We start from the raw sequence: 25,083 nt of genomic DNA on the forward strand, positions 1-25,083 counted from the left end.
GTGCCGAAAAGTGCTTTTGAACACTGTGTATCTAGATACTGCTCCTCTTCCCTGGTGGAGGTGCTCATTTGTCCCAGCTTCTGAATTGGAAACTACTTTGGCAAAAGTTCTCATGAGTTCTTGGAGACCATAAAGCAAATCATGGGCAATTAAAACAAAGGTCTCTCCCCTCGTGTCACAGATGCACACCTGAAAAGAATCATCCTGGCAGGTTTGACTGATAAATGGGCTGGAAAGGGGATGCATGGCAGCCTGGTTCAGCAGGACGCCTTGACTGGTGGCGATAATACAGGGTCTGGGGTGACCTGTCCCTGGGAAACGAAAGGTCTTCTCATTTGCAGTCATTAATCACCTTAGGAACAGCCGTTTTAAATGCTCAAGCCTAATTGATACGGACATGGCACACTCAGCCGGCTGGCTGGAGGTTAATGCATTTTCCTGTAGCGAGGGGAAGTGTTCGGGACAGTCGCAGGCGTTCAGCTGTGAGGAGCATGACATTCCAGGAGGGAGGTGTGTTCGGAGGGATCGAGTATATAGGCGAAATTTCAGAAATTGAGTTTTTTAAATACTCAAAGCCTGATGAGAAATCTCAAAGTGTAACTGGATGTCTCACAGACTGTTTCAGGTGATAGTTTCAGCTAAGGAAAATTACTGTCACCAAGGTTTGTTACTCATAAACCTCATAAACCTATAAACCTTTGTAGGCTTCTAAACTATGTAGGGTACATTCAGATGTTATTTTAATTTATGGTTGGCACACTTCCTTAGCATTGCAGAATTTTCCAGTCATACCAAAACTAAACTGGAAGGTTGAAAAATGTGATTGATGCTAGGTTTTGAAGCTGAGATTCATTTTGATTACCTTGCTTATGAAATAATAGATGCTGAAGAGTAAACTGCAAAAGCACTTTTGTTAAGGATGTAGCAGCTTGCAGGCAACCTCAGAAACAAAGACCAGACTTGATGTTCCTACTCGTTTGGGTAACACCTACGGGTTTTTTGTTTTTTTTTTTTTTTTTTTTTTTTTTTTTACAAAAAGAAAGAAGCACATTGTCTCAGTTTCCCCAGATATATCTAGAAGCTCCAGAATAAATTCAGGCAGTTTGAGCCTCGCAAGTATTAAGCAGTCTCTAATGGGTAGTTGGCAGGCTTATTTCTGATCAGAAAATAGTCTATCTTGTTTGTTTCTCCATCTTTTATTTTTATATTAACTTTTCTCTGACAACTCCTTTTAGGTACCTCAGGATTTGGTGATGCCCACATTAACCTCGCTGGGCAGCTACAGATAAGAACATCATCTGGAATAGGTCTAGTCAGGCTTTGTGTGCACAAACATTTTCTAGAATTACTCTCAACACTTAAAAACTCATTTTTCATTTTCTCTAACAATTTCAGTTTTGAAACCTGTAAGAAGGAAACAAACTTCTTGTGATACATCATTTCATTGTTGTCTACTCATCTTTTAAATATTTTCCTATACATATAATCAATGATGAAATAAAATAGCAGCCACTTCATATGTTGGATCTTCCTTTTTTTCCTTTTATCTTTCCTACTTTTTATTGAACTCAGTTCTGCTCTGCCAATGCCTAAAAATGATGCTATTATTCTGCCACATTTTTAACCTCAGGTGCAAAGGATTAATTATAATGCCACAGGATTTTCTCTGAAGGCAGAGTCTGAATATGAATTTATTGATTCAAATGTGTGGCTACCGCCTAATAATGAACTGCTTTGAGGACTGAACAATTGTGTCAAACTGTCTCCATTAGAGGAATTTTATTTTCTCTCTAAAACTCCTGGGAAAAAAGTATAGTACAACATTGTTTTAGAGACGTGCTCAATGAAAGTGGATGAACACAATGACAATAACCACTGAGTTTATACACTTTACCATAGGAATCAACTCATAAATAATTTTAGAGTCACTAGTGGAGCTTAATGGATGTCGTCTCGTGATACTGACCACTACTTAGCAAAACAAACAAAACAACCACAAAAAAACTTTGAAAGTTTCATATCTTCCTTGAAAAAAGGTTTCAGGTTTTCTTACTTTGACTGAGACATTTTCCCCCAAGAAATGAAAAATGACTTTATAACTTTGATCTTGCAAGCTGAGTCACAGCAGGCCAGCATGTGAAGCAGCCGAAAACACGTGTGTGCATTCCTACCCCATGCAGCATTCTTTATTCTGCAGTTCCCTGTCACTCAAGAATTCAGTTAAATTCAAAGACCCTCAGGTAGAAACGGGCTGCTAAGAGCCGCCCCCAAGTCTGTGAGTGAGCTGGAGACAGCCACTCATGTATGTCAGCCCTGCTGGAAAGGCCATTAGTAAATGCCTAGCACTCCAGGCTAGGAAATGGTTTCTTGGACCAGAAGCAGGTTAAAAATAATTAAATAAAAAATAGGGGTGGGAGAGGGGAAAGTTGCATTAAGACTCTCCTGTCCCATTAAAATTAGCAAGCATGCTTAGGGCTTTATTCATTGTGATGACTGGCTCTACAGGGAAGTTCTTTTGTCCTATGGCATTCTTTTTTTGTACCATGAATACTTGCAGTATTATCTAATTGTGATATTATAATAATGTGAGTCATAGATAGTATCTGTGACTCATTTCAGTTTCATTAACTCTGACAAGTAGAACATTCAAATTGGAGGCAAAATATCAAATGTCAGGTCACAAATGAAGGTTGATTTCAAGAGTCCCAACCCACATCCTATTCTTGTGACTGCAATTTGCATTTCTATAATACACTATAGTCAAGGACTGCTCAATAATTTTATAAATATCACTAATATTATGAAGGCTTATAGACGGCTGTAAATTTACACAGCAGCTGGGTAATCTGTTCAGAGCTCTGGTGTTTTCCGTTTTTACATTTGCTGGTTGGTGCAAAGCTTTAGGATACGGGTGGTGAGGCTTGCATTATAGTCTTGTGCAGTCTTGTTATGACATAGGAAGGAGAGCAGAGTTTGGCCTTAAATCATGTAAATGGTAAAGTGGCAACCAGAGACTTGAAACTATGACTCAGTTCATTCAATGAACCTCTGAAACATTTCATCAGGTAAACCAGGAAAACGACTTTCATTGGAAAGTCAGATAGAACACCAAGTCGGTTTTACATCATTTTTATGCATCATATTTTATTGTATTTGTCATAGTGCTTATTTGCTTTCAAATACCATAAACCCTGTCAATTATAGTCAATAAACAGTTTCGAGGATTTTTTTACTTACTTATACAGCTGGTTACTATGCGATGAGAGGCAAATGACAGGCATCCAGAGAAGTCGTGTGTGTTTACCCGTTGGTGAAATTAACAGTCACCAGCCACCCATGTTGCTTCTAAAATGAGGGCCTGAACTTTGCTTTTGTGCTGTATGGTGGGTAATATGCTGATAACACATCTCAGATGCTGTAGAGAACAATTCTTGCTTTCCTCTCTCTGGAGAATGATAAGATTTAAAACAACTTTTTTTTTTTTTTTTCAGTTTGAATTAGGCATAGAAAAATTTTGCATTTGTAATGTGTTACCTTCCTTACGAATTCCCTTCTGTGGCTATTTGAAGCATCTTTGTCTCCAAAGATTTCCAGGTGTCTAATAGATCTTTATATTGAGTAACAAATCGTTTCTGTCCATGAGCCTTTGGGGATGTATAATTTAGTATTCTTTGCCGTATGTTAAAGCAAACTAAATATGGCCTGAGAAGGACTCTGTACTTCTCTATTTCAGTGCTTGTGATGAACTATAACCTAGCTTAATAGGCAGACAAGATGAAAACCTAACTTAGTAGTATGCACCTGTAACAACAGCTAAATCTTGGCCAATCCCAGTGGCCAGACTTCAACCTTTCATACACTGCTCAGTGTTCAAACTATGTTCACATAAGGCGTATACACTGACCTGTAACCAACCGGCTGTTCTGTACCTTCCTTCCAATTTCTGTATGTCATTTCCTTTTTTTTTTTTTTTTTTGGTCTATAAATCTTCTTCTACCACGTGGCTGCACTGGAGTCTTTGTGAATCTGCTGTGATTCTGGGGGCTGCCCGATTCGTGAATTATTCATTGCTCAATTAAACTCCTTTAAATTTAATTCGGCTGAAGTTTTTCTTTTATCACGTACTCCAGAACTCTGCCGAACAGAGGAAGTTTTCTGTCTGCTGCCAACTGGGGCAAGGCACTCAGAACCTCTGGGAAATTCCTCATCAGTGAAGTAAGGAGGTTGAATTAGATGGTTTGTATGTAAGGCTTTCTGATTCTATGACGTTACCACAGGGCCCAAACGTAATGCAGGCAGATGAGACCTCACTGAATGTTATTAGGATAATGGAGCAAGGAGGAGACCATTAATTATGCCCAGAAAAAATGATCTCTCCGGAGGCTGCTGTGGCTCTTCCCGCTGAAGAAATTCTAATAGGTTAAGGATGAGAATTTTCAAGGTGTCACGAACAATGGATAACTGCTTAGAGGAATTTCCAGAGATTAAGTGATAATTCTCTCTTTGCCTATTTTATGCTTTCATCTCTCCTCTTTTCTCATCTTTCAACCTCTCCTTGTTAATTGACATTATTTGGGTCCTAAGCAGGTTTTAGTGGATGTTATGTACATACATGGGGTTAACACAAGTATTCATTTAATCATTGTTTTACACATTAAGTATTTATTTGTTTAATCAACAGATATTTACTGAGCATCTTCTCTTTGCTGGGTCCCCTGTTAGGTGCTAGGATTACAATAATGCAAAGACAAATTTGGCCCTTGTACAAATGAGACTTACAGTCTAGTGGGAATAAAATACTATATTTGTTGTTTTGAGATGAATTTGAAATGACTAAAATTTTATAACTAAGTTACGTTACTCTGCTTATTTATGGGCTTTTATTTTTTTCCTTTTACAGATTGTTAAGAATTTGTATGAAAAAATAGTCCCCGTTCTTCCCTGTTGTACATTTTTGGGTATTCAGAGTGTGCTATTGAATACTGAACCCTGTACAGTATGTTCTTGTTTGCATTTGTGATTTCAGACAGTAAAAATGCTCTCCATATGCTGCTGTATACTTTAGGGTAGAATCAAAAGAACTATTTGGAAGACAGAAGGTTTCTGAGAGTCACGGGACTCATGAGAAACCCTGGCACATTCACTTGTGTTGCAAAGTTCCTATATAAAATATATTGTATGTAGTTCCTGACTGTAGCCTTTTAAAGAAACATAATTGTAGAGTTTTGTGTACCAACTTCGAATCCATTTTTGTTGTTACTGCTTTTATCGCCTTTAACTAAAATTGTTTGTTTCAATGACAGACCAAGCTTGTGGTTTCCTAGATTGCTTTTCACTTGCTGGCAAGGGCTCGCAAAGCAGACCTACAAGAGCCATGTTAAAAACACTTGGAAAAGAAGGTAGTCAGAGGAACAAGGAAATGCTGTTTCTACTTCATCACCTCCAGTGCTCAGAGTCATTTCTCTTTAATTCCTCTGGACCCCCGACAGGCCTTCTAGCTTTGGCAATGACCATTGTATCTGTAGCCTCAGAAAAAAGCAAAATGGTGAACTTTGGTCTTTGGTGTTAGTTGGGAACCAAGAGAATTCAGTAAATTTTTAACCTTTATGTAAAAGCCATTTGCTCTTTTTTTCTCTTTGTTTTCCTTTATTGTTCTCAATATTACTTCTGGTTTCATAATACACCTCCGATTTCATAGACTGCATTTCAAATCTAAATGTATACCTTTATATTTTTCTTAATATAAAGCACTGGATCTTAAATATTAGCTGTTATACTTAGAAATCAGAAAAAAAGGAATTTTGAAGTTTAAAGTTTCTATTGAAATGGAGCAAATTTGCTAGGCAACCCCCGCCCCCGTGCGCACACGCATACACACACACACACGCACCCACATGTGCATGAAATAGGAAAATAGCATAGTCTCTTTGGTTCCCTCTTTGTCTCCTTGTTACTACCTACTTCTCCCCTTTCTTCTTTTTCACTCCTCCTTATGGCCCATCTAAACACATTTTGTTAAGTCATTTGTCTTCTCGATGTTTGTTGTTGAAACACACACGGTGAAATGAATGCGTATATCCAAATGTTAACAAATGGATCAATAAAATGCTTATATAATACTCTGAAGATTGTAGCAAGAGAGAAGACTGCATACCTGCTTAAGGTGAGAAATCACTGTGTATTTCTACAGCTTCCAGATCTTTTTTTTTTTTTTTAAACAAGGAGAAAGAACCTCCCTGCTCCTCACCAATGGCAAAGTGTCTGAAGTCACTGAGTACTCACTAATTCCTTTGGACACTCATATATTTCCTGTCATTCTCCTAGAATTAAATTTCTGGTTCTCCAGTGTTGTTCCATTGGTTCTCCTCTCAGTTGCACTTTTTGGAGGGCAGATTGCTTTAACATGCTTTGCTGTAATGTACTCTAAACATGCTTAATGGGATGTGTGAAATCAGGTTATTATAATAATTTTTCTGTTCTTTGATGCTCAAATCCATTCTAATTGGTAGGAAATGTTCTCTTGTAGGTCCTTGTAGAATTTTATTTTATTTATTTATTTATTTATTTTGAGACGGAGGCTCGCTCTGTCGCCCAGGCTGGAGTGCAGTGGCCGGATCTCAGCTCACTGCAAGCTCCGCCTCCCGGGTTTACGCCATTCTCCTGCCTCAGCCTCCCGAGTTGCTGGGACCACAGGCGCCCGCGACCTCGCCCGGCTAGTTTTTTGTATTTTTTAGTAGAGACGGGGTTTCACCGTTTAGCCAGGATGGTCTCGATCTCCTGACCTCGTGATCCGCCCGTCTCGGCCTCCCAAAGTGCTGGGATTACAGGCTTGAGTCACCGCACCCGGCCCAGAATTTTAAAATATTCTTGGGAAATACTAACAAATATTATAAATACTTTTTCTGAATCAGCCTTGTTGAGGGCAGAAAAAAGAATGAGGGATCAAGAGTATTATTTCCAGATTCTCTAATTTGTATGGTGAAACTCAAGGGAGTCTTTTCTCTTTACTTGCTTTCTTTTTATTCACTATAAAATATTCTTAACTGCCATAGATGCAAAACACCTACAAATAAATGAAACTTGTGCAATATTCCGTTTTTCCCTTAGCATGAAAGTTTTCCAACTTTGGCTTACATAAAAATCCATCTTCTTTTTCTGTAATGATGCTTCCCCCAAATACAAAGAAGATACTACAGCGGGTATTTGTCTTTTTTTTTTTTTCCTGGTTGCCTTACATATGATTTCTCTTCCCTTGTTTGGGAAGTTCCCCAGTTTGTGAATCTTAGCAGGATTCAGAGCTCGCCTCCCATCATTGAATCTAGGAAGTACCACTATTCAGTATCCCAGCCACCTTGGCTACAGGACATGTGCTAGACCTAGCCTATCAGGCATACCCACTCTGTACTAATGGACAGACCACAGAGAATGGGTGATGGTCCACTCAGTGTGCAGTGATGATAGAAACATCAGTTTACTGAAGTGGCAGTGGTGGCAGTTCCAGCAGTCGCATCCTGTCTCTGCTCCTGATGTTGGTGTAGTTAGCTCAGCTAGCTGACCGAGTGGTCCAGTGGAAGGAACAGCCTTAAATTCTATGGCATGATTTTGGTTGTGATTGGGTAGCCTACTGTTTGTTGTTCCTGATTGTTTTCCAGTACCTTCCATAGCCTTCTCAGTGATTATGTGGGAATATCCACCATCGTTTCAATTAATTCAATTTCTGCTTAAAGCAGCCGGTCTTAGTTTTGCTATTTCTGTTATTTGCAAGTAAGAACCCAGATTAATAGGGAGTTTGAAACCAGGAATGGTTCTGGGAAATAGAACCACAGAAAAATTGGGGGAAGCTGGGATTGGTTGTCTGGGTTAGTTGGAGCTGAAGGTAGTGAAAAATCCAGCGGCATAAGCGATAAGACTGACACCTCATAACATTTGGTGGAAAATTAGCAAATAAATCATCTGTGAACTTCTAGAATGAGTTGCTAATTGAAAGAAAACGTTTTGGGAACCAAGTAGGAATTTCCATGCAACAATTGCGAAAAACTGGGCTGGTATGATGGCTGCATGTAACGGTGGCAGACAGCTTAAAGAAAGGGAATATAAGCTCAAATTCCTAAATTTTCTTACCTAAGGATGGCTTGAAAAATAGGGACTTTCTATGAGCACACTAAAAGAATCTCTTTTGTCATTCAGGGTTAAAAAACCAAAAGCCAAATGCAGTAATGCACGTTGTCAACTAAGGATGTCATTGGAATTCACAGCTAGATCCCTTATTTTGGTATTTGGTTTGGGTATTTAGAGAAAGAGTGGGACTCTGAGAACTAGAACAGGGGATATGGTAGGATTTGGTGAATTCAGGGCACCTTGAATCCCTAAAGTCCATCAAGCCACCCTTGCCAGTTGGAGCAGCCCTGTGGCCTTCTCTGATGAGGCTATTCATGTCTTGATGGAGTTTTCTGCTCTCTGAAGGAGTTGCATTACAAAGGCAGGTCAGTTCTCCTTCTGCCCTACTCCCAGATGTATAACTAAATGTAGATCCGAGAATACCTCAAAACACCAATGACAAAGTCAAAGGTAGGAGGTGATAGCTTATGGTGCTAAACAGTTGCAAGACTTTCCCAACTGATACTGAAAAATATTCTGCGGGAATATGTATAATAATGGATTTTGAAAGTTTTAGGTCCAATAGAGAAAAATACCACTTTAGATGGGTTGAATTTATTGCTATAAGAGCACTTCACAGAGGTTCTGAATTCAGTGTACTAGCATAAATAGATGGCATTGATCTGTTTATGTTTTCTTGACTGGTTGACCAAAACTTGGACTGTGGTACCAATGAGCTGCTAGAAATTCTGTCATGTACTACAATGAGAGCAAGCAGTCCAAGCACTTAGGGAGATAGGATTGTTGGAGGGGATATATCATGGGTATGGAGATCTGTATTCCAACTGTTTTCCTTGAGAGGGTCAAGGAAATGAGATGCTCTTCAACAAGAGCCTAACAGATACAACTGGCCTCACTGGAAAAAAAAATTTGGCTGTTCTCTGTAGACCTCTGATGCTTGTGAAGTATGGTACCGTTGAAATGGGACTCCCTGGTCTTACTAGGGATATTAGGATCCTGGGGTAATAGAGCTTAAGCAGCAGCACCTTACCATCAGAAGGCAAGGTAGGTAGGCAGCATGGCTTCCATAATGGGCAGCAGGATGGGTATTTAATCAGGATGACCAGGCATCTTTGGGAATGGCTATTGATAATGGGATTCCTGTGACTGAAATGGGTAGGTGCTTAGCTATGCCACCTGATTTTTACAACCAAAAATCTCTGGGTCTTCTGGCAAACGGAGGCTTGATTTAAGCTGTTACAATAGGAAATCATTGCCCCTCATCCGATTATTCCCAGACAGGTCAGTTCATAAGCCCAGCATCCCTTACATGGAACCAAGGTCACGAACTTGCTAGATTGGGCCCTTTGAAAGAGACCTGAGTGTACTTACTAGAGTAACTGGGGAAATGGAAATATGGAGACCTTACAGAGATTACTGGAACATGTGTCCTGTTCAGGATACAGTCTCTAGCAACTCAACATATACCTTGATCTTTGGTATGCATTTATCTATCTGGCGAATGCTTTTTTTTTTTTTTTTTTGAGACAGAGTCTCTCTCTGTCGCCAGGCTGGAGTGCAGTGGCGTGATCTCAGCTCACTGCAACCTCCGATTCCCTGGTTCAAGCAATTCTCCTGCCTCAGCCTCCTGAGTAGCTGGGATTACAGGCATGCACCACCATGCCCAAGTAATTTTTGTATTTTTAGTAGAGAGGGGGTCTCACCGTGTTGGCCAGGATGGTCTGGACCTTCTGACCTTGTGATCTGCCTGCCTTGGCTTCCCAAAGTGCTAGGATTACAGGCGTGAGCCACCGCGCCCACCCCAAATGCTTTTTTACTAAAGGCACATAAGCAGAGAATAAACAGTTTGCTTGTACCTCATAGGGGCAGCAGAATAACTTCACTGCCTTGCTTTTAGGCTTCTATCTTCTTTTTGGCTCTATGTTACCATTTTGTCTGCAAGGTTGTCACACAGGGTACCATGTTAGTCTGATATATTGTGACATCATGCTCATAGGATCCTGGGAGTAAGATACATTAGGCACCACTGATGTCTTGGTGTAAGATGCACATGTACTAGGTGGGAAGGAGACATGGCATCCGCATGACAGTGAAGCTTCATTCTCACCATTTTCACAGTAATGATCACTGTGTTTTAGATACTTTATTTTGTTCTGAGAAGTAGCTCAAAACAGGTCACATGCTAGTGTGTGGATGACAATGAAGAAAGGGGAATATGGTTTGAGAAAGTTACAGTTCTTGGCCAAAAAATGAAATTGCTGGATAAATCAAAGTAGAAAGTTACGTTGACAAATAGGGCTGATTTATGAAATGTATAATATGCTCTATCCAGGTGTTGCCAGGTGAAGAGTGTTCAGCTGTGCTATACACTGCTGAGAGGTCTGGTAAGATGGAGACTGAGAATTAACTGCTGCTGTAGAAATGTGCAAGGCATTGGTGCCATAGACAAGAGCAGTTTTAACGGAATGGTGGACTAAACCCTGTTGGGGTTGAGTTTAAGAGACAATAGAAGAAGAGGGATTTGGTGATAGTAAGACCTATTTTAAGAAATTTTATTGTAAAGAAAGTAAGAGAAATGCAGTGGTGGATAGAGAGAGAAACAGGATCAAAAGAGGGCTTTTCCTTAATATTGGAGAATAGCAGCTTTTTGTATGCTCATGGGAAAAATCCAGTAGAGAGGGGGTAAGTGGTAATGCAAAAGAGAGTGGGGAGATTGCCACAGCAATGACCTTGAGTAGGCAAGACGAGGTGGTCTGTAGTGTTCAGGCAGAGGGGCCAGCCATCAAGAGGAGCACAGGGAGTCTGTCTAGTGACATGAGGGATGGTGGGGCACTTGGTACAGGTGCTGGTAGATGGGTGGTGGAGCTTGTGGAAGAACTGAGGGCCTATATGTAAGTTTCCGTATCTGCAAATTTGGAGGCTGTGAGAATCTTTTGATCTTTTAGGAATGTTGTTGGTTTACTCTGCTGTTGGAGTTTTTTCACCTATTGTCCAGTATGTATGGCAGCAAAGTCTGGTGTTTCAGTTTACATGAAGATGATATAATCAGCATCTATTACAACATTTTAATATATGGCACTTAAATATGAACTGTAGGTTGAAGTAAATTAGATTAATAGTATGTGGTGGCTTCAGTTTTGAAACAGAATGTTTAAATCCCTAATGAATCTTCAAATTTATATATTTATTCAATTAGCTATGTCTAAAGATTTTTCTCTCCACTGGCTTCACAGTTCATATTGCAAGTTTTAATGTAGAAGTTATAATACAGTAATTATACCATGTGTTAATAGGTACATGGTAATTTATAAATACAAAAATTGATTTTAACAGGTCAGTCATGAAGAAGTCACTTGGCTTAATTAACTGGTGAATTCAGTTAAGTAATGCATTTTATGAATTAAAAAAAACTAGATTAAGTTAATTAATTGTTTGAACATTTAAAAAGTATAGCTAGGCCGAGCGCAGTGGCTCACGCCTGTAATCCCAGCACCTTGGGAGGCTGAAGCAGGCAGATCGCGAGATCAGGAGATCAAGACCATCCTGGCCACCATGGTGAAACCCTGTCTCTACTAAAAATACAAAAATTAGCTGGGCGCAGTGGTGCGTGCCTATAGTCCCAGCTACCTGGGAGGCTGAGGCAGGAGAATGGTTGAACCCAGGAGGTGGAGGTTTTAGTGAGCCGAGATCACGCCACTGTACTCCAGCCTGGCGATAGCGAGATTCCATCTCAAAAAAAAAAAAAAAAAAAAAAAAAAAAAAAAAAAAAAAAGTATAGCCTATGTGGGGAAGATTTTGGACATTAAAAATGAGAATTATAGGAGTGAAATTTTTATCTAGCAAAGGGAAGCACAATTCTGAATCCACATGTCTGTGTTTTCATTTTTGTGCTCCTTGTATTTTGGCCTATTACCCTTCAATTAATTCTTATTACCTGATTTGAGAGAAATTGTGTTTTTGCCCTGCCTACTTGAAGTTAAGACATTAATTTGAAATTAGATGAAAAGGAAATGAAGACTGTTTATTATTTTGTCTGACTTCCAAAGACAGTTATTTATTTTTTTTGAGACAGAGTCTCACTCTCTCACCAGGTTGGAGTGTAGTGGCCGATCTTCGCTCACTGCAACCTCTGACTTTCTGGTTCAAGTGATTCTCCCACCTCAGCCTCCTGAGTAGCTGGGATTACAGGCATGCACCACCACGCCCAACTAATTTTTGTATTTTTAGTAGACACAGGGTTTCACCATGTTGACCAGGATGGTCTTGATCTCACGACCTCATCATCCGCCCTCCTTGGCCTCCCAAAGTGCTGGGATTACAGGCGTGAGCCACCACGCCTGGCCAAGACAGTTATTTCTGTATTACAAAATCAGAAGGTGCCAGGCATGGTGGCTCACGCCTAAAATCCCAGCACTTTGCGAGGCTGAGGTGGGAGGATTGCTTGAGCTCAGGAGTTCAAGACCAGCTTGGGCAACATGGCAAAACCCCATCTCTACAAAAAAATTAAAAAATTAGCTGGGCGTGGTGGTGTGTATCTGTAGTCCCAGCTACTTGGGAGGCTAGGTGGGAGAATAGCTTGAGCCCAGCGGGCGGAGGTTGTAGTGAGCCAAGACTGAGCCACTGCACTCCAGCCTGGGTGACAAAGCTGGACCCTGTCTCAACAACAACAAAGAAAATCGGAAGGTATAAAAATTAGAAGATTTAAAAAATTTTTTCAGCCAAAATATTTTAGCATATTTAATTAGGCGACATTTCCAACAACTACCACATTGAACATCTGTTGTACTTATCAGTCTTTATATGATCCATAATTCCATTCTAAATAAGTGACTCAGCGCCACCATCTAGTGCAGAGGCCAGAGCTTGTGCCAGCTCATTGGAAATCAAAGGAGAAAATACTGACATGACATGATTAGAAAATGTTCACATGAAAGGTGGGGCCTGTCTTTTGGTTTGCTGATTCAAAGTATTTATTTACTAATAAAGTAAATAAGGAGAGCTTTCTCTGTAAATACGTATGAATAGAAATGGTTTTCTGCCATGTTTGTGAGGCTTTCTATTAATATATGTGTACTTGAGTAAGTTTCTATAATTAAACCTAACCACAATCAAAGACTGCGATTATTATTCAGTTCTATTTTCGCAGCAGACCAAATTAAACCTCTATGTCAGACTTGTAGTGACTCTCACAGCAACAGGCCCAGAATGCAGGCTTTTAGTTGCGCTTGGGAATCTTTGCAAATCTGAAGCATTTTTTCCATGGTGAGTGGACATGAAGTCTGGGAAGAGGTACTTCGCCTCTGCCCATAGGTGGGGTGAATCATTGCCTGTACAGGGTGAAATGGAGAATATCTTCAGCACCCTTCCTTTCAACCAATTTGTCTGTCTGTCTTCCCGTGCTGGGATCTGAGGTTTATCGCATTAAGGAGCTCTTCAGGAGTTAAAGCATTGCTATCTGCTGTGCCCAAATCATAAACAAAGGTTCATTAATTGATTAAACCATTGTCATCCAAAGTCATGTGGGGAGTGCAGGCTCTGAAGGGAACAAGACATAGGGGAGAGAAGAAGAGTTGGGCCTAGGATGGGCCATGGCGTAGGACCACTGGTCAGTAAGGGGACAGACTAAAGCACTGAGTTTTTAGGGGCGCGATGTCACTGCAGAGGGTGGAGGAGCACCCAAAGAAAGCGTCATGTTGTCAACGAAGTTTTGCCACATGTGCATCTTGTACCAAGGCTCTGTGCTAGGTATGGGAACACAGAGATGAGGAGGACCTGGTCCCAGCCCGAGGAACTTACATCCAGCAGGGAAAGTAGATGCAGAGGGTACTGGGATGGCACAACCTGATGCCCCAGGTGTGGGAGACACAGAGGGCAGCCGCCACCCACTGGTGAGGGCTTATTTATACATTTGCCTCAGATTTATGAGTCGAAAGGGGCTCCCCTTACGAGGCTGCTCTGTGGTATCACATTTTCAGATGCCGGATAGAGTGTGGAGGGGGCGTGTTATGGTACCATGCTGCTGCCAGGTGCTCCCCCTTGAAAAAGGAGTTTAACCAACTCTTGTAAGCATCTGTCTGAACGCAATTAGTATGAAGAGGCTCTAACTTTATAGTCTGGCTTCATTTTTTTTAATTAGTTCTGGGCCCTGGACTATTCAATTTCTCTGAGGCTTAGTTTCCTTATTTGTTCAATGTGGAGAATGATTTTCCAATTTTCCCCACTAGGTAGTTGGAAGAGGTAAATGGAATAAATACTGTATATGGAAACTCCTGGTGCATAGTAGATAGTCCAGGGCTATCAGTCCTGTTCACTCCATGCCCCGCCCCCAGTGCTGACTAATGACCTGGGCTGGTCTGGACACCCACCTAATGTGGGACCCGCTGACAGGGAGGGAGGTGGATGATTCATCTCTCTCTTAAAGCCTCTTGCTCCGTGTGAAAGGGAAGCTATTTAAATGCATCATTTAAGAGAGGCCATGCATCAGGCTATTTAGATTCTTCTGAATTTGGATTCAGTTCGCTACACAGCTTTTTTTTGGTTTGCTGTCTAGATAATTTAACTTTCATAATTTGGATCAGAGCACAACTTGGAACTTCTTATTCACAATATATTATCCTTATTCTCAGCAACAGCGTGATTTCACGTTCAGATTGGCAAATGTAAAAGGACAGTTCACTGAGCAAATATATTAATATGGAGCTTTATGTTTATGTAATGACGTTGGACTTTGTGTGCTCTGCAGAATGTACAGGGGTAATTAGATATTTCAGATACGTGTCTAGACAGGGCAGAGCTTCAGGAGCACTTGCTCAACCCTGGGAAATGCTGCAAGTCACCCGTTTGTGACCAGGGAACGCTCTCTGTGGTTAACAAGTTAAATGTGCAGTTAACTGTATCGCACTAGATTTATAGCCAAGAGGAAAATGAGATCTGATGAAATTTGTCAGGACTGACCATTTGTAGAATGAGACGAGGCCTAACTTTGCCCAGTGTGGCCTGATTTGAGGGTGCTCAAAGTGGTATCTTTCAAATATCTTTCTACCATCCAGCTGTGGGGCTTGGATTCCATTCTTAGAATCACCTCTTCAGGTTAAGTCATGCTGATTCAACAAGGCTCCTGTAAAATGTGTTTGTTCCTTGAGAGAGTTGTACATTGACCTAGATTGCTTAGACTCAGGGACAATAGTGAGGAAGCACACCTCAGGATTTGATGTGAGGGCGACAGGAAACGAGTAAACGTTTGAAACAGAGTTTGCTTCCCGAAGAGGGTGTGCACAGGTGGAGAGGGCTGAGGGGCAGCCTGAGGAACAAGAGAAAAACTGACTAATGGGGCACGTGCCCCTGTGCGTGGAGCATGGGATGAACCTGGCTTAACTTCAGCCCTGCGCTTTACAAGACTCATGTGGCGCCCTGACGGGGCTTATTTTAACCAAATGTAAAAGTATCTAGAAGCCAGCCCCTTTCTGGTTACTTTGTGGTTACCACATACAGTACTTTCTGATGCTGAAGACTTATTAGTGTCAGCCTTGAAGTATAAACCTTCCGACGGCAATGACAGAGAATCACATGCCAACCTTTCCCTCTTGGGTGCCCTCTCCCAGCATCTCACAGCCTCTGTAGCACCCCCTCCACGGCCCCATGAATCTACAAGAGTACACATGACGGCTTACTCCTTGTGAATTGTTAGTTGTGAGATCGTCCATAAAGCTCCGTTCCGGGTATCCGAGAGAGATCTTCAAAAGTAGGGGCCAGTTGAACTTGGAAAGTACAGGCTTCAGCGTACAGCTGCTGAGAGGCCATCTGGCTGCTGCTGCTGCTGCCAGCTTCCAGACGGAAGCTGCGATTTGCTATTGGTGTTCCAGCATCGATCGAACTCCTGCCTCGTCTGCATCAGGCATGGTCCTTGCAGCTTCACGCAGGTATTTAATACTATTGCAAATTGTTACTTGTTAGTGTTCCTCCCAACCAGTTGTTTGGAGTCAGCTAGTTGTTAGTATTTCTACTCTACTGATTAGAAATCTGAGACTTTGAAAGGTTAAGTCATTTGCCCAATACCAAACAGCTGGGGAGTGAGAGCGCTGGAGTCTAAACTGAGAAATGTCAGCCTCTCCCCGCTACTCTCTGCTGTTGGTAAGGGTATTTCCTCTCCCTCTGGGGCTTTCTGTTGCTTTCAGAGAGAGAGTGTGTAAGCTTAAGGAACACTTAACTTGAGAGGCTTTCCCAAATGGAGTAGAAAATGCCACGAGGAAGCTGGGGATGCGTCTAATATGTGAAGGAATGTCACACGTGCATAGCTCACCTTGCACGTCATTTTGATTCCTCGGTGGCTTTTAGGGTCTTCTCCTGCCTCACTCCTTTTAGCCCCCTGGCCTGGTCTTACACTCTGCCCGTCCAGAATGAAAGCAGGCCTCCTACGTCTTTGCAGTGGACATGCCTTGGCACTGAACAACATGCCGTGACCTCTTTTATACCCCATACTTGTCATTCTTTCTGTTTATCTCGACACTCCAACCTAAGCCGTGACTTTGGCTTTCTCCCCCCGGGCTCCAATTCATATTCTCCCTCTAGTGGTGTGCCTCTGGCTGCCCTGGGCAAATTCTAGGCCTCCAAAGGATTTTTCTCCTTTGACTCTGTCTTCTTGGACAGTACTCTGCTGCTCTGGTCCCAGTTACGCCAGTAGAAACCAGCTATTAAGCCATGAGCCCCAAGGATTCTGAAGCATCACTTTGCCTCCTATCTCCTATGGCGTTGACAGTACTGGCCATCACCCTGAACCTGCACCCAGCCAGCGCCAGCATGTGAGCGTTGTTGACAGTCTGCAGAGGCTGGTTGGAGCTGCTGACCCTGTGCTTCCAGGCCCTCTCTGTTTGGTTCGAGTTGCCCCCTTCAGAGTCCTGCCCAGCCGCGACTTGGAAGCTGTTGCTTATTGCGAATGTCTTTGTGTGGAGCAGCGGGGCCTGAGGCAAAAGTGTATATGCTGCCGCTTCATTAGCGAAAGCATCAGCAGAGAAGCAGAAGTGGGGAACAAGAGAAGTGAAGCAAAGAAAGCGAGTAAGTATAAGAGCTGTGTCACTGACCTGACTACTGCTTGCTAGCAAGTACAGCTGATTGTTTGATCTTGTGGGACATATTCAGAGAAATGTCATGTGGGTGACTGCATTTCAGGGAGTCCTTCTGGGGGGAAAGTAAGTCCTTCACTGCCTACCCTCTCCCCTTGGTCAAAGTCTGCCCCAAGGGGCATGAATTATCTTGTGCTTGTGGTTTTTACAAGCCTAGAAGTGGCCAGCTGATCATCCCACACCTTATTAGCAACTCACACCTCATCAGCAATAGACAAGAAATCCTGGGAAGGAGCCAAGAGGGGCTTGATGTGCCCATGGGTGACTTGAGGGGCCATGGCAGTGGTATCAGAAGTGACATCCAGGTCTACACCTGTGAGAGCAGCACAGGCCATGTTAGATCTGCTCAGCCCAGCGGCAGGCAAGTGCTCAGCCCAGCAGCAGGCAAGTGCACAGGTCTGGGTGATGGGTAATCTGAATCCAGTCATGTTGAGCAGTGTAATGTCAGTGAAGCTTGGCTGTTTGACTTGTGTATGCTGCTGAAAAACTTCTTGGCCATGTAAGGAAATACTCGGTTTTCCAGTTCCCGGGGGTTGAACATCTTTTTGAGGGGTCTCTCTTATATGGGTGGGGACTAGCTGAGTGTTCTCTCTGATTGGGGTGAGGGAGCAGGGTCCAGATAGTACTACACTAGTGAGATGCTTCTCACAATAAGAGGCAGAGGAGCTGCTGGTGATCTTCGCACTGATCATGTATTAAGGGCCCATGTCTCTGGAAAGCAGAAGTACTGGTAGTCAGAACCTGAAGCCTTGTCTGACTGTATTCATCTATTTTCACACTGCTGTAAAAATACTACCTGAGACGGGGTAATTTATAAAGAAAAGATGTTTAATTGACTCCCAGTTCCAAATGATTGGGGACGCCTTAGGAAACTTAGGATCATGGCGGAAGGCAGAGGGGAAGCAAGGCACATCTTACATGGCAGCAGGCAAGAGAGAGAGCACACGGGGGAAACTGTCACTTTTAAAACCATCAGATCTCGTGAGAACTTTCTCACTCACAAGAACAGCGTGGGGGAAACTGCCCCTGTGTTCCAATCACCTCCCACTAGATCCCTCCCTCAACACATGAGGATTACAATTTGAGATAAGATTTGGGTGGGGACACAGAGCCAAACCATATCACTGACCTATGCGCAGGCCGTGCGAGGCCAGGTATTACCTTCCAGTCCATGCCACATCTCCACCTTGTTTCAGCACCAGTACAAGGTGGAGGGTGTTAGATACACTCCCCTGACCTGACCTTAAACCCTGTTTGGGAAGATTCTTTACAGACCACAGAAACTCCATCTTCAGGCCAGCCCAACACAGAAGATACGTGTTGAAGATCCCAGAGACAGAGTTCTGAGGATACCTTCTCTACAGTTGTGAAGTTTAGATGATATCAAGCAAAGTATTTAAAGTTCTAGAGACCCCTGTGGGCATACATAAGTTCTTTAGGTTTCATTTATACCAGATTTCTCCAATGTGACTCATCTATCAGCTGATTTCCTGCAAGAGGGTGAGGGTTAATCTGGATCCATTGGAGGTTCGGGTATTTAAATAGCTAATGGCCTTCTTGACTGGTGACCCCATCACAACCTTCCTTGACCCAACTTATCTCTACACAGTAAAAATAGGCATCATCACACTGAGAGTACAGAAGGCCTTCACCCATGCAAATGATACTCATAACTAATAATGGCCAATAAATAGTCTTGCAAAGCAGTGGGAGCTCGCTGCTGTAAAGTAACAGACTGGATCTACATCCTGGGGTAGGGGGTGGAGGAGATTCCAGTTCCCTTGGACCATGAGAACTACTCAATCAGGGGCCTCTTTTTAGGCACTTTATGCAAATCTGTGCACCTCATCTCCTGGCCAGGCTTTTTTAGCTGGGAGTTCGGGGGAGGGGTGCCAGGCCCCCTCCAGCTGTAGATAGAGCTGGGCCCCAGACTTGTTTAGGGAAAGGAAGTGATAGACATGTGATAACAGGGCCATTCCGGCAACTTGCTCAGAACAAAGGGCATCTGATCCAAGTGGACTTGCTGTCTCTACTGCTAGAAAACAGCTACTGTTGGCAATCCTCAAATGATAATTGTCCCACAAAATGAAAACATAAGAGTCCCTTTTCACCAGTCACCCTGTTAGAAAGCACAGTTAGAAAGCACAGTCACCCTGTTAGAAAGCACAGTTAGAAAGCACAGTCACCCTGTTAGAAAGCACAGTCTGGCTCTCCTGCCAAGCACCTCCACACTCTTCTGCTTATGTCCCCAGCAAGCCACGTTTCTAGCCCTTTTTCAAATAATAGGACTTGAGAATCCTACCTCTAGCTTCTAGCTCCCTTGATCCATGCTCATCCCTAACTTACACACAGGGGTCTCGCTGGCAGCCCACCTCTCTCATTCTGGTACATAGAAACAGAAAGCCTGGATCCTTGAAGCCTGGGCACCTGGGCCACACAATAAGAGCCATCACAGACTGCCCAGGGCCACAACAGCCTCTCAATCAGGCAAACCCATAAGGCAAGCCCTGTCTCACCCAGCTGTTTGGGGAAGATGGGTAGCCTAGGCATGGGTGGGGTCTGATTCGGCACAGTGACTTTGCCATGCCAGGCCCCACATAAAAAGGGCTTCCCACACCACCACAGCGTTCATGACCTCGCTTCAGAGCTGTTTGCCTTGACCTACTTCACACTCAGTATTATTCTGTCCACTAAGCCTCCTGGCTGCTGACCTGGGGGCTGACTCACTTTCCTGTTTACAGCCTTGCCTCAACCCTCACTCTTGATGGTGGTTTACATAGTTTCTCTGGCAATGATATTTGCTTCCTTTTTGACTAGAGTTCAGATTCTCTTCTGGCCAGACAGCCTCTGACTATTCTGGTGAAAAATATGCCAGATTGTCCCTGGCCCCCAGGACCCTTTGTCCTTGGTATGGCCTCCTAAGAGCAGTCTACCTGCTGAACTTACCTTTATATGATTGGGGTAGCCCCAGTGTAAGAAAGGAAGGTGGGAGAATGGAATAGGGAGGGAAGGAGCTAGGAGAGGAAGGAAGAATAAGCCCTTTTCTCCTATGAATCCTTAGCACCGTTGATACAGACATTAAAATGAAAAAAAAATTATTTTTCTCCATTGATTTTTAGATGTGTTTAATCCAAAAGAGCTATAGCAAGTGATGTGAGCCTATTGGGAGCATTCAGACTCGATAGTGCTGTTCTGGAGCCTAACTGGAGTGCCTTTATTTTTCTATGCACAGGTAGATATTTTCTGACAACTAGTTCTACGTTTACATCTCAAATAACTCTTCAGTGAGTACCCAGATTTAATGAGATTGGTGAAGTTTGGAAACACTTTGATCATTAAAGCTTTAGTTGACTATAGAACTAGATTAAGTGACAGGTTCTTTCTGATGGTTACTTACTTCATAGTGATTGTAGTTCAAATATGTGATAGATTTATTTTGGAATCCCTGCTCTGTTGATACCTTCTTGTTTGGGAAATCACCTTACCCACAGCCCTGCCAAAACCTTGGGCTTGGATGGTTGTGTTTCTGCCATGTGACCCTCAGTTCAGATATTTGGACCAGTGGTGGACACTTGAACCTGACACAGGCAGTCCATCAACCTGGCCAGTGACCAACCAGGTTATCTTGCTTGAAAATTTAAGCAAAAGAATATAGAGAGCTAAAGGACATAGTCAGTTGTTGGTGGGTGTGGTACTCTTACGGAGTCAGTTCATAATACATAGGCAAACTGAGGTTGTGAAAAAGCAGAAACCATTAATAAGCAGAGAAAGCGGGTTTGCAGAGAGGAGGATGCATCAGGCAGGCAGTGAGTTAAGAGATGACATGGACCAAGAAAGACAGATGGGGCACATGACTTTGGTTCCTGGTGGCTTCTCAGCTCTCGACTCCGAAAGGCCAGTCTATACTCTTACTTCTGCTTCTGTTGTCCATGGAATGACTTCTTTGATCTTACAGCAAACCTCAACCCTACCACCTCTTGTTTTTGACATAAGGGTTTCTGTTCCTTGTAGCCAAAAATCCTTGACTAAAATAAACTACTACTGAGGTGTTGCCAGCAGTGGTTGCAACAGAGAGCTATAAACTTATATCTTCGTCATTAAGCAAACGGTGGAATGTTTTTTAGTTGCTTCTTTGGAAGTAGAACTCGATGTCATTAAAATCTGTGTACATCCATATTTTCCTTGTTAATCATTTAGAACATTCTAGCTTTCCACCCTTTTCTCACTTGTGATAATGGTATTGGTTTCGTAGGGTGGGTCTTCAGGAATGCTGTTTGGGGGAAATAAAAAACACCCGAAGTAAGCTTACATCAAAGGACAAGATTGCTTCTGCTGGTTTATAATGGGTAGACTTTCTGATTGTCTGCATCAGGGACATAATCTTGATTGCCTTGTCAACAAAATCCATTGCCCAATTAACTGGAGATTTTTATGGCTGGAGAAACTCCGGATATATAGCATAGGAGGTGGGGCAGGGATGAGAGTGAGATAATCCACAGTCTGTGTTCCATCTCCAGCAATTACAAGTTGCATTCCTCATCAAATTTAGCTTCTACACCAAACTGGCATTTATCTGGGTGGAGATGTGTAAACAGTGGGCATCCTGGGAATGGAGCTGTGGCTGGGTTTTTTTTTTTTTTTTTTAATGAGCTCAAAGAGAGGGCACTATGTATGTTTGCATAAAACATACACTGTATACATTTGCATAAAACATACATACAAAAGCTAATCTGGGTAATAAAGTCCCAAGTTAAGTAAAAAAGTTTCTATATCTGATAGAATGGACAGAAAAATGAGCAGCAGTTGGGAAAAGGACACTTGGAGGGTGGTAGAGGGAGAACTCATTTACAGCGAGTGGCAGTGTAGCCACGTGGCTAGACACTTAGGCTCTGGACCCAGACTACCTGGATTCAAATTTCAAGTCCACCATTTAGAAGCTATATGACCTTGGAGAGGTTACTTAATTTCTTGGTGCCTCAGTTTCTTCATCTACAAAGTGGAAATAACAATAGTATCTACCTCATAGGTTTGTTGCAAAGATTAAAGGAATCAATACATGTAATATGCCTAGAGCAGAGTCTAGTCTGCTTAGTGAATGCTACCTACTTCTTATTATTCTGTAAGACATAACCTAGTGGCCCAACCAGATCAGCAGGATGCAGCAGAACTAACACCGCATATGTATTCTATTCTTTTCCCGATGAAAATCCAATAGATTTACTCTTTTACCATGAAATGTGTGTGTATTGGCTGAAACAAGAAAGAAGATTCATTAAAGAGCTACTAAAATGAAGGTGGGAAGAGAGGGGCTTTCATATACAGAGTGAGAAGAGGTTGGGTTCTGGCCTGGAAAAATGAAGACTGAGATGCACTATGTTGAGTTTTATGAAGGATAGGAATAGTATGAATAATAACTTGTTTATGGAATACTGGGAAATTAGAGCTGGCATGAAAGATGAATACTTTGAGGTGAATACTTGAACAGATGGTTACTTGACAGTGCCTGCACAGTGAGTGGTTCAGTCATGGTGCTTATTAGCTCAGAATTTTTGAGAGCAATCTGGAAAAAGGCTGTGGGTTAGATGGTTCCTTAACTATTGAAGGTAGTTGGGGATGTTTGTGATGGAGCCGTAGTTTACTTCAGTTCAGTATTTGTAAATAAATTATATTAATATAATACCTTAAAAAACGGTTTAAGCACTCTAATCATTCAGTTCTCATGATAGTCATTTACTGAGCTTTGACTGCGGGCAAGACTCTGCTGGGAATCAAAAGATGGGAAAGATGGGTCGTGCTGAAGTTTCCAGTCTGTATTGCCACCCAGAAGCACTGTCATTAAATTAATTTGAGGGCGTAATGTGTTTCATTTGCTTTTACTTATATTTTGAGGCCAGAGAATGTTTAGTTATTTTATAAGAGTCCAGGATTGATATTGTGAAGGAGCTGAATAAATAAAAGTTCTCTTCTTGCTATTATTTTGTTTTCATATCCCTACCCAGGCTACACTGTAAAGTCAGTAGAAAAGTTTACTTTAAAATTTATTTTTATTTTTAGAGTAGTTGTTCATAAAAAGCAATGTTAGAGTTAGAATTTAATGTAGAGATTATCTTCTAAAGTTCCTAGATAAAGGAGATGGGCCCCTGAGAACTCAGGTGACATGCTCAAGGCAGCAAAGCTTGGATGGAAGCCCAGGTTCTAGTCTTCTGTGTTTTCTTTCCTATCCAGCTGCTTCCCCCAGGAGGATCAGGGTAATTGTAGTCCAGATTATTTCTGTGTACACACAAGCTGTAATGTGTACTGTTTTATCCCATAGTACCCAGAAGCAATTTACCATGAAGCCAGTAAAGATTCAGCTCAGGGCCTCACTTATAGGAGCTTTGGGGTGGGAAGGAGGAAGCCAGTTTGCAATCAGCAAACATTTCTGTAAGCATGTCTGGTCAATGACCTAAAGAGATACTGTAAGAAATGGACTCAGCCCTCCCCAAGATCCTAGTAATTTGTTGTGATCTTTTTCACATACTAAAAGAAACTCACTTTTGTACCTAATTTTGAATTTGTAATTTTGTATTTTTTTTTTTTTTTTAAGAAATGCCCTTCTCTTGCTCCAAGATTATATACATTTCTGGCTCCATGAAACATGGGTCAGCTTCTGATGTCCAAACATACTATCACTTGGGAATTTCATTTAAATATTCTAAATTTTATTTCTAAGTGCATTTTTATTAAAAAATTTGGGCTGGGCATGGTGGCTTACACCTATAATCTTAACAATTTGGGAGGCCGAGGTGGATGGATTACCTGAGGTCAGGAGTTCAAGACCAGCCTGACCAATATGCTAAAACTCTGTCTCCACTAAAAATTAAAAAAAAAAAAAAAAAAAAAATATATATATATATATATACACACACACACATATTTATATTTATGTGTGCCAGGTGTGGTGGTGGGTGCCTGTAATCCCAGCTACTGGGGAGGCTGAGATGCGAGACTCGCTTGAACCCAGGAAGCAGAGGTTGCAGTGAGCCACGATTGAGCCACTGTACTCCAGCCTGGGTGACAGAACAAGACTCCATCTCAAAAAAAAAAAAACATTTAAATTACTTTTATTTTTATATTTAATTTTAACTTTTGTTATAGTAATAAAGAAAAAGTTGTGTTAAAATGTTTTAAATAAAAATGGCAATCCCTTGCCTCAGCCTTCCCTACCCCTTGATATTTTCTCCAGTTAACTACTTTTAAATCTTTTATGTTTTTCTGAATTTTACCTCTATATTATTTATTAATGACTTACTTTCTTAATTGATTAGTTTTAGACATTATGTATTGGGTTGCTATAATGGTAGGCAATAATTTAACTAATAAAGTGCAAACACCCCTTGTTTCTCCTCACATTTCCCCAAAATAGTTAAGTCACAATTTTTGCTTACTTTAGTCATCAGTATTTATATTATCATTGACTGTGTAAATATTGTTCACATCAGAAGCAATTATTAGCCTATGGCATCCTTTCTCATGTAACTTTTTGTTTGTCCTAGACTTTAATAATTATCTTAGTTTCTTCTGCCTAATTTTCTGTGTATATGTCACTGCTTTTCCTTTTTTTTTGGTAAAACTTTTTGTTTTCCCCAGAGTTCACAATTGCTTTGATTTTCCTTTTGCTTCATTTTCTGTGTATTTAGCCAAATATATCATCAGAACTGCCAAACATCTATCATATCAATATTACTTTTGGAAATGGTTAAGCATATTGGATAATCTACCAATCCTCCCTCCTACCCTTTTTTCCCTAGAGACCTCCTCCTGCTCTAATATGGACTGATTTTTTTCTAGTGTCTAAAAATTACAT

General features: G+C 41.7%; 1 protein-coding gene across 7 annotated transcripts in view; it reads left to right on the forward strand.

The window, feature by feature from the left end:
- The window catches only part of LOC105492489 (fibrous sheath interacting protein 1), a 259,605-nt gene that overhangs the window by 145,598 nt on the left and 88,924 nt on the right, over positions 1–25,083 (forward strand). Inside the window, exon 11 of one of the 7 annotated variants that reach the window (XM_071067118.1) lies at positions 1,236–1,282. The exons of the other annotated variants lie outside the window; for them this stretch is intronic. Within the exon in view, the coding sequence (XP_070923219.1) occupies positions 1,236–1,282 (47 nt within the window). The remainder of the gene's footprint in view (positions 1–1,235; positions 1,283–25,083) is intronic. 7 annotated transcript variants of the gene reach the window in all.

This window comes from Macaca nemestrina, chromosome 7 (assembly GCF_043159975.1).
Source record: "Macaca nemestrina isolate mMacNem1 chromosome 7, mMacNem.hap1, whole genome shotgun sequence".
Lineage (NCBI taxonomy): Eukaryota > Metazoa > Chordata > Mammalia > Primates > Cercopithecidae > Macaca > Macaca nemestrina.